General features: G+C 62.0%; 1 protein-coding gene across 4 annotated transcripts; it reads left to right on the top strand.

Moving 5' to 3' along the window:
* Positions 1 to 564: 564 nt before the first annotated feature.
* On the top strand, positions 565 to 9873 carry LOC137216320 (A-kinase anchor protein 17A-like). Of its 4 annotated transcripts, none has more exons than XM_067722245.1 (6): positions 565 to 734; positions 2335 to 3112; positions 3738 to 3886; positions 6686 to 6926; positions 7924 to 8891; positions 9169 to 9873. In XM_067722245.1, exons 2-6 carry the CDS (start codon positions 2351 to 2353, stop codon positions 9179 to 9181), a joined length of 2133 nt encoding a protein of 710 aa, XP_067578346.1. In that variant the 5' UTR covers positions 565 to 734; positions 2335 to 2350; the 3' UTR covers positions 9182 to 9873. The 4 variants fall into 4 exon arrangements, with proteins under 4 accessions (XP_067578346.1, XP_067578348.1, XP_067578344.1 ...); XM_067722243.1 differs by having other exon boundaries at positions 566 to 734; positions 9139 to 9873; XM_067722244.1 differs by lacking the exon at positions 565 to 734 and adding an exon at positions 1236 to 1941 and having other exon boundaries at positions 9139 to 9873.
* The last annotated feature ends 3444 nt before the right edge of the window (positions 9874 to 13317 follow it).

Raw genomic sequence — 13317 nt, 5'->3', positions numbered from 1 at the left:
AAGTAAGTAAAAATAATCGATATGTAATTTGTGTCATTTTCAGATATTAAAAATAAATATTATAGAAAAATAAATGTTAAAATGTAAAACATTCAAAATGTAAAAATACTATATGTTTACACTAACATTGTATTACATATGTAGATGTAATTACCTTATAATATAATAACGTTATGCAACGAATCAATTCCTATAGTAAATAAAATAATATGTAATTAGGTAATAGTTTATAACGAAATTATATTACATATTATGTGCGATGCATAATTATAATAGAAATTTAGGCCCAAACACCTGGTCCCGGTCCTAAGGCAGGTGGCCTCACACTCCTGCCCCAGGTGTGGCCTCCGCCTGGACCTGAACACAGGTAGCGGCCTGGGGGCGGGGTGGGCTCGCGCATGAGCAGTGCAAAGCCCGGGGGGGGGGAGGGGAGGCCCCGGCCTGCACCACCCCGTCGTCTCCGGAAGTCCCGCCTCTGAGGGCGGGACCAGGGCCTGGAGGAGAAACAGGGAGCCGCCGCGCGGCCGTTTCCGCGGGCCCCGGCGCCGGAAGCGGATATGCGTCACAGGGGCGGGCGGCGGCGGCGGCGGTGGCGGAGGGTCGCGTTGGGGTTGCCTCCGGTGGACGGTCGCGACGCCGGGCGGGGAGGCCGCGCCTGCCAGGGTCGTCGGGGGCCCGCGGAGAGCTGGGGCCAGGGCGGCGGCGGCCTGGGACGCAGGCGGAACCCCGCTCCGGTGAGCGCCGCCCGCAGCCGCCTCCGCCCGCGAGCCGGGCGGGGGTCTGGGAGCGGGGACCCAGTGGCCGTGGTATCAGAGGGCCGGGGTCTGCGGGGCTCTCGGGAACAGGGACCCAGGGGCGGAGGACCCAGAGGTCGGGAGTCTGCGGGCGGCCTGGGGGCGGGGGTCGTAGGCCTGGGGACCTGGAGTCTGGGAATCGAGGGCCTAGGTCTGTGAGGAGCCGGGGGAGGGGGACCTGGGGTGACGAGGTAGCAGGGGCCGAGGTCTGCGGGGATCTTGGGGCCGAGGACACTGGGGGCTGGGAGAAGAGCCAAAGGCGTCCGGGGAGACGGGGGTTCCCAGGAGGCCACTGGTACCGGGGGGTGCGGTGCGGGGGGTGAGGGCAGGGCCGGTGACAGAGAGGGAAGGAGGCGGGGCCGGGAGCTGGGGGTTCCGAGGTTAATGGGGTTGGCGGGGGTTACAGGCAGCGGCCCGGGACAGGGAAGGCGGGAACTGAGGGGCGGGGGGGACAGTTAGAGGGGCTGGAGGTACTGGGCACCGCGTAGGGTTAGCTGGGGGTATCCGGGCAGCGAAGGGGCTGGGGGTCGCGCCCAGGATGCAGGAGAAGCCAAGCAACAGGGAAGCTGGGAGTACCAGGGCTCCCGGCAGGCAGGCGGGGGAGGGGGGTAGGGTGTCTGGCGCTCTGGTTCGGGCCCTCCCTGCGGCCTTTGGGGTCCTGTGGAGCGGGGAGTCACAGGTCTCAAACCAGGCCAGAGCTCCTCTGCAGTGCCCCTGACCCTGCCACGTGGCTTTCCTCCAGCTGGGACGCCCGCACCCCTGGGGTTCCTCCTGGATCTGGGGCGGGAGCTCCGAGAGCTAGCGGGTGGGCGGGCAGACCGGCTGAGGCTGCCACCTGTAGGGCTTGGTGTCCGTGGGTCAGGCTTTCTGGAAGCAGGCACGTCTCCCAGCAGGTGGGAAGAGCTGGGGGAGGAGGGTAGGAGGGGCTCCCTCCCCTCCCCCGGTTTCCAAAAGGTCACTTTTTATGCTTTATCTGGGAACAGAGAGGGTGCCTCTGCCCACAGTGGGGAAGTTGAAGTCGATGGCCCTTGGCTGTTTTTTTCAGCCTGAAACTTCTTTCCTGTTTCTTCCGTGGAAACACAGGGCCACCTCCTCCACAGACCCTGCCAGATGCCTGTCCTGGGCCGTCCCTTCCCTCCCCCGTGAGGTGTGTGCACCCTCTGGTGGAGGTGGCGGGTGGAGCCGGCCTGCCCCGTGTTCGCTGAGGGCAGCGACCGACCCCGCCGAGCTGGGCTCCCACTGCCTTGGCCCCGGGAGAGCTGCCTCTGGGTACTGGGGGCAGGTCAGCGCTGCTGGAGGAGTCGGGCTGCCAGCTGTGCCTAAACGTTTTGTCGGCCCGTTTTCTCCCCTGCTTTAGTGTAATCTCATTAAAAGCACCAACGTCTCGGGCCGAGGGCCTTTCCCTCTGTAGAGGCCCGTGTGCCTGACGTACAGAGAGCGAGCAGACTTGCCTCCCTGCTCCGGGCCCGCGGCACCGGCCAGCCTGGGACACCTCGGCCCGGTGCCCGGCCCTGACCCGTCGCGCACGGTTGTTTTTCAGGCCCGAGGTCCCGGCTATGGCTGCGGCTACCATCGTGCACGACACGTCCGAGGCGGTGGAGCTGTGCCCTCCCTACGGCCTGTACCTGAAGCCCATCACGAAAATGACCATCAGCGTGGCGCTCCCGCAGCTGAAGCAGCCGGGCAAGTCCATCTCCAACTGGGAGGTGATGGAGCGCCTGAAGGGCATGGTGCGCGACCACCAGTTCTCCGCGCTGCGCATCTCCAAGAGCACCATGGACTTTATCCGCTTCGAGGGCGAGGTGGAGAACAAGAGCCTGGTCAGGGCCTTCCTGGCCTGCCTGGACGGCAAGACCATCAAGCTCAGCGGCTTCTCCGACATCCTCAAGGTGCGCGCCGCCGAGTTCAAGATCGACTTCCCCACCCGCCACGACTGGGACTCCTTCTTCCGGGACGCCAAGGACATGAACGAGACGCTGCCGGGCGAGCGGCCCGACACCATCCACCTGGAGGGGCTGCCCTGCAAGTGGTTCGCCCTGAAGGAGTCGGGCTCCGAGAAGCCCAGCGAGGAGGTGCTGGTCCGGGTGTTTGAGCGCTTCGGGGAGATCCGCAACGTGGACATCCCCATGCTGGACCCCTACCGCGAGGAGATGACGGGCCGCAACTTCCACACCTTCAGCTTCGGGGGCCACCTGAACTTCGAGGCCTACGTGCAGTACCGCGAGTACGCGGGCTTCATCCAGGCCATGAGCGCCCTGCGCGGCATGAAGCTCATGTACAAGGGCGAGGACGGCAAGGCCGTGGCCTGTAACATCAAGGTGAGGGAGGGGCCCCTGCAGCGCGGGCAGGGCCCCGTGGAGAAGGTCCCCGCGGCAGGCCGCGCCCTGCAGGACGGCAGCCGCGGGCAGGGGAGCGGGCGGCCCCGTGCTTCTCTCACAGAGCCTGCGTCTTCAGGGCGCGCGAGGGAGCCGAACGTCCTCCCGTGGCTGCCAAGGTGACGGTCGCCCTGGGAGGAGCTCCAGCCGGGCCCCCAAACGTCCCTTGAAACGAGGCGACGGTTCTTTTACGGCCGCGCACTGTGCCCCGTGCCGCCTGGGCGGGGGAGGCGCGGCAGCCGGCCTCGGGGCCCCGGGGCCCTGTGGCAGGAGGGGAGAGGGGCGCGTTTCCCGCCGGTACCGGGGCAGGGCGTCGGGCCTCCGGGTACGCTCGTGCTCCTGGCGCTGTCCCTGTGGTTCGTGGTCCCCTTCCCCTCTCGGGAGAAGTGGGGTCCTGAGCGCTGACCGTGAGGCTCGGGGCCCGTGGCCACGCAGGGGAGGGCGTCCCGGGAGCCCCTTCCCTGCGCTGAGTCTGGGGGAGCCGGCCTCGCGCGGGCGGGGCTGTCGCCCTCAGGGAGGCTCTCCGGTCGCCGGACCCGCCCCAACCTGCCCCGTTCTCCCTCTGAAGGTTTCTTTCGATTCGACCAAACACTTGAGCGACGCCTCCATCAGGAAACGGCAGCTCGAGCGGCAGAAGCTTCAGGAGCTGGAGCAGCAGCGGGAGGAGCAGAAGCGCCGGGAGAAGGAGGCGGAGGAGAGGCAGAGGGCCGAGGAGAGGTGCGTGCGGCCCGGGCCGCTCGGGGCTCCCGCCTGGGCCCCGTGCGCGCACCCGTGTGCGCATGTGCGGGCGGCGGCGGCGGCGGCGGCGGTGGCGGTGGCGGGGCCAAGCCCCCTACCCGCGTGGCCCTGCCCAGTGCCCTGGACGGGCCTTCCCCCTCCGAGCCTCCCTGAGTGCCATGCGCGGGTCCTGCTGACACAGGCACGGAGTCTTGGCTGTTTTGCAGGTTTTTGCGTTCAGGCTGAAGCTGCTTTTAAGTGAAGTAGAGAACTGATGACGTTGGCGGGTTTTTGCAAAAACGCCTCATTTAGGTCTGTAAAGTAACTGAGGTTCACGTGTCTAATGGCAAACTCGGGGGACGACCTTTCCCCCTTTTATCTTTTGCTTTATGAGTTATAAGAGCAACCTGACTAATGATACTACCTGGATTTTAGAAAACAAGGAAAGATTCTTCTTGGTCCATCACGGCTGCTGTGCGCTTGGTGTTTCTTTCCAGCGTGTGTGTGTGTGTGTGTGTGTGTGTGTGTGTGTGTGTGTGTGTGTTACAGTCAAGGTGTCGTGTGTTTTGCAGAGTGTTGTTCAGTCTTAGGTGTGCGTGATCTGGGCAGTTCATTGTTCACCAGTCTGTTTATCTGTTGCCTGAATTGACTTACCTCTTGCCCTGGCTGTCGGGTTCCTGTTTTGTTTTCCCTTCTTCACCGACAGCACTAACACAGATGCGGAGATATCTCGGCGGGTAGCAGTTCCTTTGTCTGCACCGGAACCCAGTTCCAGGGTAGTGCGTCCAGACCATGCCGCTATTCTCTGCTCAGCCCCACGTGGCTCCCGCGGGGAGGCGGGGATGCCTGGGCTGCAGACGAGGGTGTGGCCGTTGGTCGGGGGCCAGGAGCCCCGGAGTAAGGCCGTGGGTGCAGAGAGAGGAACGGGCGTCCGGGGAGTGTAGGCTGTGCTCGCTGCGTGGCTGCCCTCAGGAGGCAGCCCTTGGTGGGGACGGTTGGGATCGTGCAGTGAACCGGGCCGCAGCGTCAGCACGGCCCCCTCAGGCAGAACCGGGAAGCGCAAGTGGCGTGCGGACCACCTACCCGCCCTTGTCCCAAACGGGCCTTGTCCTCCCTCTTCGAGGTGGGCCGTGACCACAAGCCCCCGAGCTGGGGGGTGTAGAAGTTCCCCACGGCCTTCCTAAAGCAGCTCTGAGGTCTCGTTAAAGGCAATTTGCTTGACCTTATGGCAGGAAAAGCGGGTGGGGAAACGGGACTGAGAGTGGCCTTGGAGGACACAGAGCAGGACACGTCCTGGTGAGGACCCGGCCTCGCAGCCCCAGGGCGGCACCTCGGCTGTGGCCACGGAGCGTGGCAGGGCTGGCCTGGCACGAGCGGTGGGCCTGGGAGGCGCCCAGGGTGAGCAGTGGTGGCCAGGGCTGTGGGGCGGAGCCTCGGCGTCTGTGCCGCATCACGGGCGCGCGTCTCTGGGTCCTTCGGTGTTCATAGGAACAGAGTGCAACTGCCCAGTAGCGGTCGCGTTCCTGGTCGTGGCACGCCGTGGGCCATGAGCTCCACAGTTGAGAGCTGTGGGCACTTGAGGCCCGTGAGGCAGCTAGGACCCGCAGCTCTTGACGGACACCTGCTGCGGGAGGCCTTCAGGTGTGTGTGGCCTCCTGGACGCCGGCACCCTCGAGCTGTCCTGCTTCCCCGTGTTAGCTCGGCCTCGGTGCCCAGCCCGCCCCCTCCTCTGCGTCCGGATGAGCTTGGGTCCTCCCGCCGCCTCCTCCGGGCCTGGCACCCTGGGAGTGATGTCGGCTCTTCTGCAGACAGTCCGCCTTCTGGCCTCAGGGGTCTCCTCTGTGTCTGGTCCTTCCCGCAGCGACCTCGCCTCTCTGCTGTGCCGGCCCCACCGGCAACTCAGCGAACAAAAGCTCGCAGGAGATGCGGGTGTGCCGGGTGGACACATCCGTTGGTCTTCAGACCTTCCCTGGGGGTCTGGAGCCATCCTGCTTTCGGTGGCATCCTCATTTCCGAACGAGGAAGGATGTTGTTAGGGTCTAGGCTGGCGGGTGTGGTGCGGGGGTGTTTATGGAACAGTCGCTGTCTCCAGGGAGTGTGTACGCAGTGATCTCGCAGGGTTTCCCCAGGCAGTGCGTCCTCTCGGGACCCCTTGATCGGGGTACACCCCAAGGCAGACCGGGTCGGGTTTGCGTCCCCGTGCCTTTGTCGTTTCCACTACTTCCTATGAAAGGCCATGCGGTACAGTCTCTCGTGTTTGGTCTTGCCCTTAGCTCGCTGCTTCCGGAACCTTCCTGCGGCTGTGTACGTTGCCGATTCCCTCCCGCTCAGGGCCCGCGGGTTCCCAGGGTGTGAAAGCCCGGGCCGGGTGTCTCCGCTGCCGCTGGGGCTGGGGACGGTGCAGCACGCTGGCTCTAAGTTCAGGGTGCGTGCGGCCAGCGGAGGGGCCTCGTCGCTCTGCGTCGCAGCCCTTTCCCCGTCCGTCCGTCGTCGCCCCTCCGCCATCCGGGTGCCTCTTGTTCAAAACTCAGCGGCCGCTGCGTCCTCCCTGGCCATCCATCCCTTTCTTCACGATTCCGGGCTGGGGTCGCACTCAGCGAGACTCTCCCGCGGATGACGCCAGAAAGTCGCAGCCCCTGAGCGCCGCGCTCCTCGGGGTCCCCGGATGCGACTGAGGTTTCTCCGGGGAGGAAGCGCCGCGATGCCGAGCCCCGCGGCCGCCACCCGGGTGCCCTGTGGATGGCGCGCCCTCGCGCATGCGGCCCGCGGCCTCACGGAGCCCGTGTCTCGCTCGCGCAGGAAGCAGAAGGAGCTGGAGGAGCAGGAGCGCGAGAGGCGGCGGGAGGAGAAGCTGCGCAGGCGCGCGCAGAGGCAGCGGGAGCGCGAGCTGCGGCGCGGCCAGCGGAAGCTGGAGAGGCTGCAGGCGGAGGAGCAGCGGAAGCTGCAGGAGAAGATCCGGCTGGAGGAGCGCAAGCTGCTGCTGGCGCAGCGCAACCTGCAGTCCATCCGGCTCATCGCCGAGCTGCTGAGCCGCGCCAAGGTACCACCTGCCGCGCCTGCGGGACACGGCGCCCGGCCCGCGGGTGGGGCTCGTTGCGCGGGACGACGCTTCTGGCGTCCCCGGGTCGGCGCTCCACATCCGCGCCCTGTGCTGAGGGAGCCTGCGGAGCTGTGGGTCGGCCTCCCCACGTCCAGGCCTCGCAAGGGCCGGCCTGACGGGGAGGGGGGCGGGGGTTAGGTGGCGGGAAGTGGGGGTGGGCAGAGCCCGCCAAGGGCCGCCCGCCCACCCCTGGGGCTCACTGGGGCCGCGCTGCTCAGGCCCCGTCAGGTCAGCCGCCCTGGGCCGGGGCCTGCCGGGGGTCGGGGCGGAGGCCGGAAGATGCGCGGTCCTCGCCGTGGCCCCGGGAAGCCAGGCGCCTGGAGCCGGGCCGCGCCCCCTCGGTCCGCAGCTGCAGAGCTGACAGGTCTCAGCTGCGCTGTGCGGACGGCCCTCCCGGTTCCCGCACCTGCTTCTCCTGGAGGCCAGGCCGGTAACTGCCGCGAGCCGGGCCGGGGGCGTGGACGGACCTTGCTGGGCGCGCCTGGTGCTCAGGCGGGCCACGGAGTCAGGCGCGGGGCGACCCTAACCTGTTGTCTGGTTACAGTTGTGATCAGTCCGCGGGAAGGAGCGTGGCGGGCGCGCTGAGACCTGTGGCAGCGTGTTCTTGTTTCATGGTGAATATTGAAGACCCTGAGCAGGCCCGGCCCCGCGCCTCCGCGCCGTAATCTCAGTTCCCCGTGGCCGGCGACCTTCGCACCGACAGCAGGCGCAGAAGGCCCGCCCCGGGGCTGCGGCGAGGAGCTTTGCCAGGGCTTTCCTCCGCCGGCTGGGCAGGACGCCCGGGCGCGGGCAGGTGCGGCGGGCCGGGCTCCAGCCGGCCGCCCGCCCGCCCGCCCACCCGCCGGGTCCCCCAGGCCGGCGTCTGCAGAGCCGCGCGCCGCGGAGCGTCCGTGCGGGTTCAGAGCCCAGCTCAGGCGCGGCCCCCTCTGTCCCGCAGGCCGTGAAGCTGCGGCAGCAGGAGCAGCGGGAGGAGACGCTGCGGCTGCAGCAGCAGGAGGAGCGCCGGCGGCTGCAGGAGGCGGAGCTGCGGCGAGTGGAGGAGGAGAAGGAGCGCGCGCTGGGCCTGCAGCGCCGGGAGCGCGAGCTGCGCGAGCGTCTGCTCAGCATCCTGCTCAGCAAGAAGGCGGACGGCGCCCGCGCGCCCGCGGGTCTGGGCGCCGCGCACGCGCACCTGCTGCAGCCGGTGCTGGACATCCTGCACACCGTGTCGGCCGGCTGCTCGGGCGCCGCCCCGCCCACGCCCACGCCCACGCCCGGCGCCCAGCGCGAGGACCCGCCCCGGCCGCCGGCCGCGGGTCCCGCCCAGAACATGAACGGCGGTGCCGCGGACGAGGCCCCGAGCAAGGAGGGGCAGGATCCTCGCCGTGTCGCCCCCGACGACGGCCCTTCCGAGAAGAGGTGCCCCGGCGTCCTCGCCTGCATCCCCGACAACAACCAGCAGCCCAAGGCCGCGCCCGCCGCCTGCGAGCAGAGCGCGCCCAGGAAGGACGCGCGCTCCGAGCAAGACAAGTGCAACCGTGAGCCCAGCGGGGGCCGCGGCCGGGCCAGCGGGGACCGGGGCAGCGATGACGGGCCCAAGCGGGAGCGCAGCCGGCCGCGGCGGGCGGGCAGCCGGGAGGACGTGAGGCTGCCCAAGGAGCGGAGGTCGCACAGGAAGCGCTCGCACCAGGACGGGAGCCCCCGCCGGCGCAGCGCCAGCCCCGAGCGCGAGCACGAGCACGAGCGCGAGCACGAGCACGAGCACGAGCGGTCGCGGAGGTCCCACAGCAGAGACCGGCATGGCTGGCGGGAGAGGAGCCGGGACCGGGACCGCAGGGGCAGCTCGGGCAGGAAGCGCAGCCGCCACCGACGCAGCGAGAGGTCGCGCTCGGGCTCCCCCAGCCGGCACCGCAGCACCTGGAACAGGTAATGCACGGAGGGCCCAGGCAGCAGCTGTCCCGGAGGACCAGGACGGGGGGAGGGGGGGCGCACGTCCTGCTGCTGCTCGCTGCCCCCCACGCCACCCCGCCACCCCCCCCCAGCACACCCAGGGAGCTCCCTGGTGAGGAAGGCACCGCCTCCAGCCTCCTCTCGCTCGTGGCCGTGGGTCTAGTTCAGAGGCATCGTCCCCGGTGACGAGCTTTCGTTTCCCTTAAAACTGTTGATCCAATAGCTTTAACGTCAGCAGTCCTCTCTGAATCAGGAGGAACACGTAGGCCGCCAGCCGTGAGAATTGCAGACCACCCCACCCTGGGCACACAGGCTGGCAGCGCCGAATCCCGCACCTGCTCGGAGACGCCTCTCATAGTCACTTCACGGGAGCTGCCTGTCGCGTCACGGGGATGGACTGTCCGGTGTGGCGGCCACAGCCCCATGGGGCATGGAAAAGAGGAAGCCTCGCCCTGCGGGTGTTTTTTTGTTTTTTGGTTTCTTCCCTCTTTTGTAAGTTTAACGGACTGGGAACAAAGTTTGGGTGGGATGCCGAAGGAAAATGGCTCTGGTGCATTTAAGTCATCGGCGGGGAAGCTGTACGTTCTGCAACGCGGAAACTCAGACGTGCCGTCTTTTTAGGTGTGGGCAGGTGCGGAAGTGGTACAGAGGGTCCCAGAAGCTCACTTTTCTACAAATTCAAGTAATTCAGCGTAAAAAAAAAAAGGTTGATTAAAATTAGTTTTGGTTCCTAGTCAAGGTTAGCCTGTGTGGTTTTTTTAAGAAACCGTTTTGCTAAATTATTTTTACTTGGAGCGTTTCAGATTTAATGCTGCAAACATGTTAAATTTTATAATCGTTGGCTTCTCTGAGTGAAGCTCAGAAATACTTAAAAATAGCTGTTATCGTCCGCCTTAGGAGAGATGGTGTTTATTCCAGTTTGCCTTTTTATGGTGAAATAAAATCCTTTTCCAATGAACTAATGTTTCCCATACTTAATGTGTGTTCGCGTTTTTAAGTTCTTTGGGCTGCCTCACTGACCTGAGCGTGATTTGGCGTATCTGAAATCGCTGGTTTCTAAAGATTCATTTCACATGCTGTCACTTTTGTAAAGTAACTCCCTGGAGGAGAACAGGGGTCCTGAGACTCCTTCAGTTTGCTTGCCGGGAACATAAAAGTGTAGCAAGTTCACGGAAGCAGTCTTTTTAAAGCTACAGTGCCATTAAAAAAAAAAGACTTCAAGTGGTTCTCTCCTCACCTTGAGTTGGGGTAGCAGGTAGGTGTCAGTGCCCCTGCTGGGACCCCGAGCTGCAAGTGATCCCTCCGTCTGTCTGTGTTTTAAGTCAAACGCAGATGTTCTCAGCACGTGGAGGGCAGTTATATGCTTTCTCCACCCTAGTCACATCATCGTCAAGATCTCAGGTCGGCACAATAGACTTGCACTTTCCTTCTCTGCGCTGACATTGGTCTGGTCTGTCACCAGTCGAGGTGTGCGTGCAGGACGTGCTCAGATGCCCAGTGATTGGAGATGCCTCTCAGAGGTGCACACGGGCAGCTGTGTCAGGATTCCTGCAGCCTGGCATTAAGTGTTTTTTGCCCCATCAGCAGCTCTGAGAAAGTCGGAGGACTGGGTGTCACTCTGGGTGCCCAGGATATGTTGCTGGATGAGACAGGCCCCCTGAAACATGGGAATCTTGAAGGAGCAAGTACAGGACTGAGGAGCAGGCCACGTGGCATCGTGTGTGTATGTAGGGGAGGTCTCTGAAGTCAAGGGAGATCTCCGTGAGGTCAGAGGAGGTTTCTCTGAAGTGAGGGAGAGTCAGATCAGCACACATCTCTGAGGTCAGGGGAGGTATCGCTGTGGACGAGAGTCAGGCATCTGAATTCTAAACCTGTTCCACTGATCATGCGTATTCCACCTCCAAAACCACTGAGCTACGCAGCAGAAGGTAGAGGCATAATCAGTGCTGCCCAGGCCAATCCTCCCTTACCGACTGGTCCTCCGCCTGCTGGGTCTGTCAGTTCCTGAGACAGGGGTGGCATTGACATCTCCAGCCGTAGCAGCAGATGCATCTTTTTCTCCTCAAAGGCCTAACAGTTTGTGCCTTTTGTGTTTGACACTGTGTTATTAGTTGCGTACAAGTTAAGGATTGTCACGTCTCCTTGGAGAACTGGCTCCTTGGTCATTTGCAGTGCCCTTCTGTACCTTGATAATTTTCCTTGTCCTGAAGTCTGTTTGGTGGTAAATGGGGAGGAAAGGAATTTGATGGAAAGGGATGTCCGTTACGTGTATGTGTCTCCTAGACACACACACAGCATCCGAGGGTGTCAGGGGAAAAGAAGGTTTTGGCGTAAGCCATGATTGTTCTCTCTTTTCAAGCCAAGCTCCACAGAGGAGAGGACAGTAGTTTTTTGTTGTGACACAGCAGATACTTTTAGAGGCAACGTGCCTAAGAATGAGGATTCGGGAGCCTGGCTTAGAACCGTTTCACCCAACAGCCCCTCTCCTGTGAGGCTGACGGCAGTGACTTGCGTGGGGACCAGGTGAAGAGCACCCATACAGCCCGTTGGGATCCTGCTGGTTTGGACTCATCTTGGGTTTAAGGCACTTGTCGTCCTTATGACTTAGGGTGGGATTTCCCAGGTTACAGTGCAACCAACCCTTATCCACGGGTTCCACATCCATGGATTCAGTGAACCGCAGATTGAATACTATGTTTACCACCCGCGGTTGGTTGAAGCCGTGTGTGCGGAACCATGGATCCGGGAGGTGGACTCTGGGACTGCAGCATCGGCGAATTTTGGTACCGGCGGTGAGTCCTGGAACGGATCCCCGTAGATACCGAGGGACAATTGTGCTTTCGTTTATTTTCTATAAGTTCTCTTGTTTTCTGTAGGAGTTGTTAGCGATAAAAAATAGAGATTAATTGAAACACGTCTGTTAACTAATTCGATTTTATCTTCACAAACCAGGATTTTTCTTAGTTCTGAGGTGACTAGACTGTAATCAAGGGCGCTGTGAGTAAGGAACACGTTCATTGAGGAAATGGAAGGTTTCCACCCTAGAAGCGTTGTCCTGCCAACTTCTGGGGTGAATGAATGGGAGGTTTGCTTCTCCTTTTCTGTCTGTCTCACAGCATTTTGTCCTGAGCCTCGTTCTAGCCGAGTGGGCTCGTTATCTCATTGTAGGTAAATAAAAACCACGCCCAATTTATCCGTTTCACCCGGCGGAGATGTTCTCCAGACCTGAGGGCCTGGGGGTCACCAGGTGTTCTGGGATTTGGGACTTGACTGTGGCTCTTGTGTCCTCTGGAACCTAGCGCCCTGCATTCGAGGAGAGACTGGGACATGAGGGAAGGCGAAGAGCTCTCAGGGAGGGACGGGGCTGACGTGGCGTCGCGCAGTTGTCTCACCCCTGTCACTGCCATCTTCACTCCTGCAGACCCTGCATCTGACAGGCGACTATCGATGCAAAGGGATTTTTGACCTGCTTTCGTTTTGTAGTTGCTTTTACTTATCTGGATTTTTAAAGTTCTGCCAAAGAGGAGGGTGTCACCACTGTAACCATGCCTCGCTCCTCCAGGCACCTGTGCTTTTCCTCACCATGCCTATCCCTGCTCAACACACACGGCGGAAACCCCGCCGACTCACCTGAGTCACCTAGGCTGCTGTCTTGCCAGCTAGAGTCCCCACTTCCTGTCTTTGCCCTGTGATCTCCCACGTGGGGCTTCATGCCAGCTCACGGGGTCCTTGATGCACACACGGTTTGAAGGGGATCGGGGCCATTTCTCAGTCCTCGGCTTCGCTCTAAACTTGTTCTTGTAACTGATCGTCCTGGGAATGTGCCTGGCTCCAGCGTCCCCCTTCTCCTCCCTCTCGCGGCCCCCGTGGAGGCACCGTGCCTCCTCCTTCCTCATACTTGGGCTCTGCTCCCCAAGGTGACACGGCTTCTAGGGTCCCAGTGTCACCTGGAGAGGTGGGTCTGGGAGCGACACGGTGACAGCGGAACGGAAGAAGGGCCTCCTGGAGGTGTGTGCTGGGAGATTGTTAAAAAGGAAGTGACACCCTTCTGTCCATGTTTCTGCTCCCACCAAGTACATGAACCAGGTTCCCCCAGACCCCAGGAAAACCGGGAGAAAGTTCACTCTGAGCCATCATGAGAGGAAGCCCTGTCCACCTCGTTTAGAGGACGCATTTCCAGTCGAACATCAGTTATTAACATTTGCAAAGTTTTCATTTATACACCTGCTCACGATGAGTCAGAGCACAGAAAACACATAAAACCTGTTAACAGTAAAAAACCCAAAAAACGTAAATTCTCGTACAATTTCAATTTATATATTTTATTTTTTCTAGTTTTATTGAGATATAATTGACATATTGGTTTGAAATTTGTGTATACTGCAAAACGATCACCACGAAA

Source organism: Pseudorca crassidens, chromosome X (genome assembly GCF_039906515.1).
Source record: "Pseudorca crassidens isolate mPseCra1 chromosome X, mPseCra1.hap1, whole genome shotgun sequence".
NCBI lineage: Eukaryota > Metazoa > Chordata > Mammalia > Artiodactyla > Delphinidae > Pseudorca > Pseudorca crassidens.
This window is presented reverse-complemented; position numbering and strand designations above follow the sequence as displayed.

Bases quoted from the DNA above. Each gene is read 5' to 3' on its own strand.
- LOC137216320 (XM_067722243.1), top strand. From the start codon at position 2,351: ATGGCTGCGGCTACCATCGTGCACGACACGTCCGAGGCGGTGGAGCTG. The intron at 3,887-6,685 runs GTGCGTGCGGCC...TCGCTCGCGCAG, and splicing joins AGGCAGAGGGCCGAGGAGAG to GAAGCAGAAGGAGCTGGAGG. The intron at 6,927-7,923 runs GTACCACCTGCC...TCTGTCCCGCAG, and splicing joins AGCTGCTGAGCCGCGCCAAG to GCCGTGAAGCTGCGGCAGCA.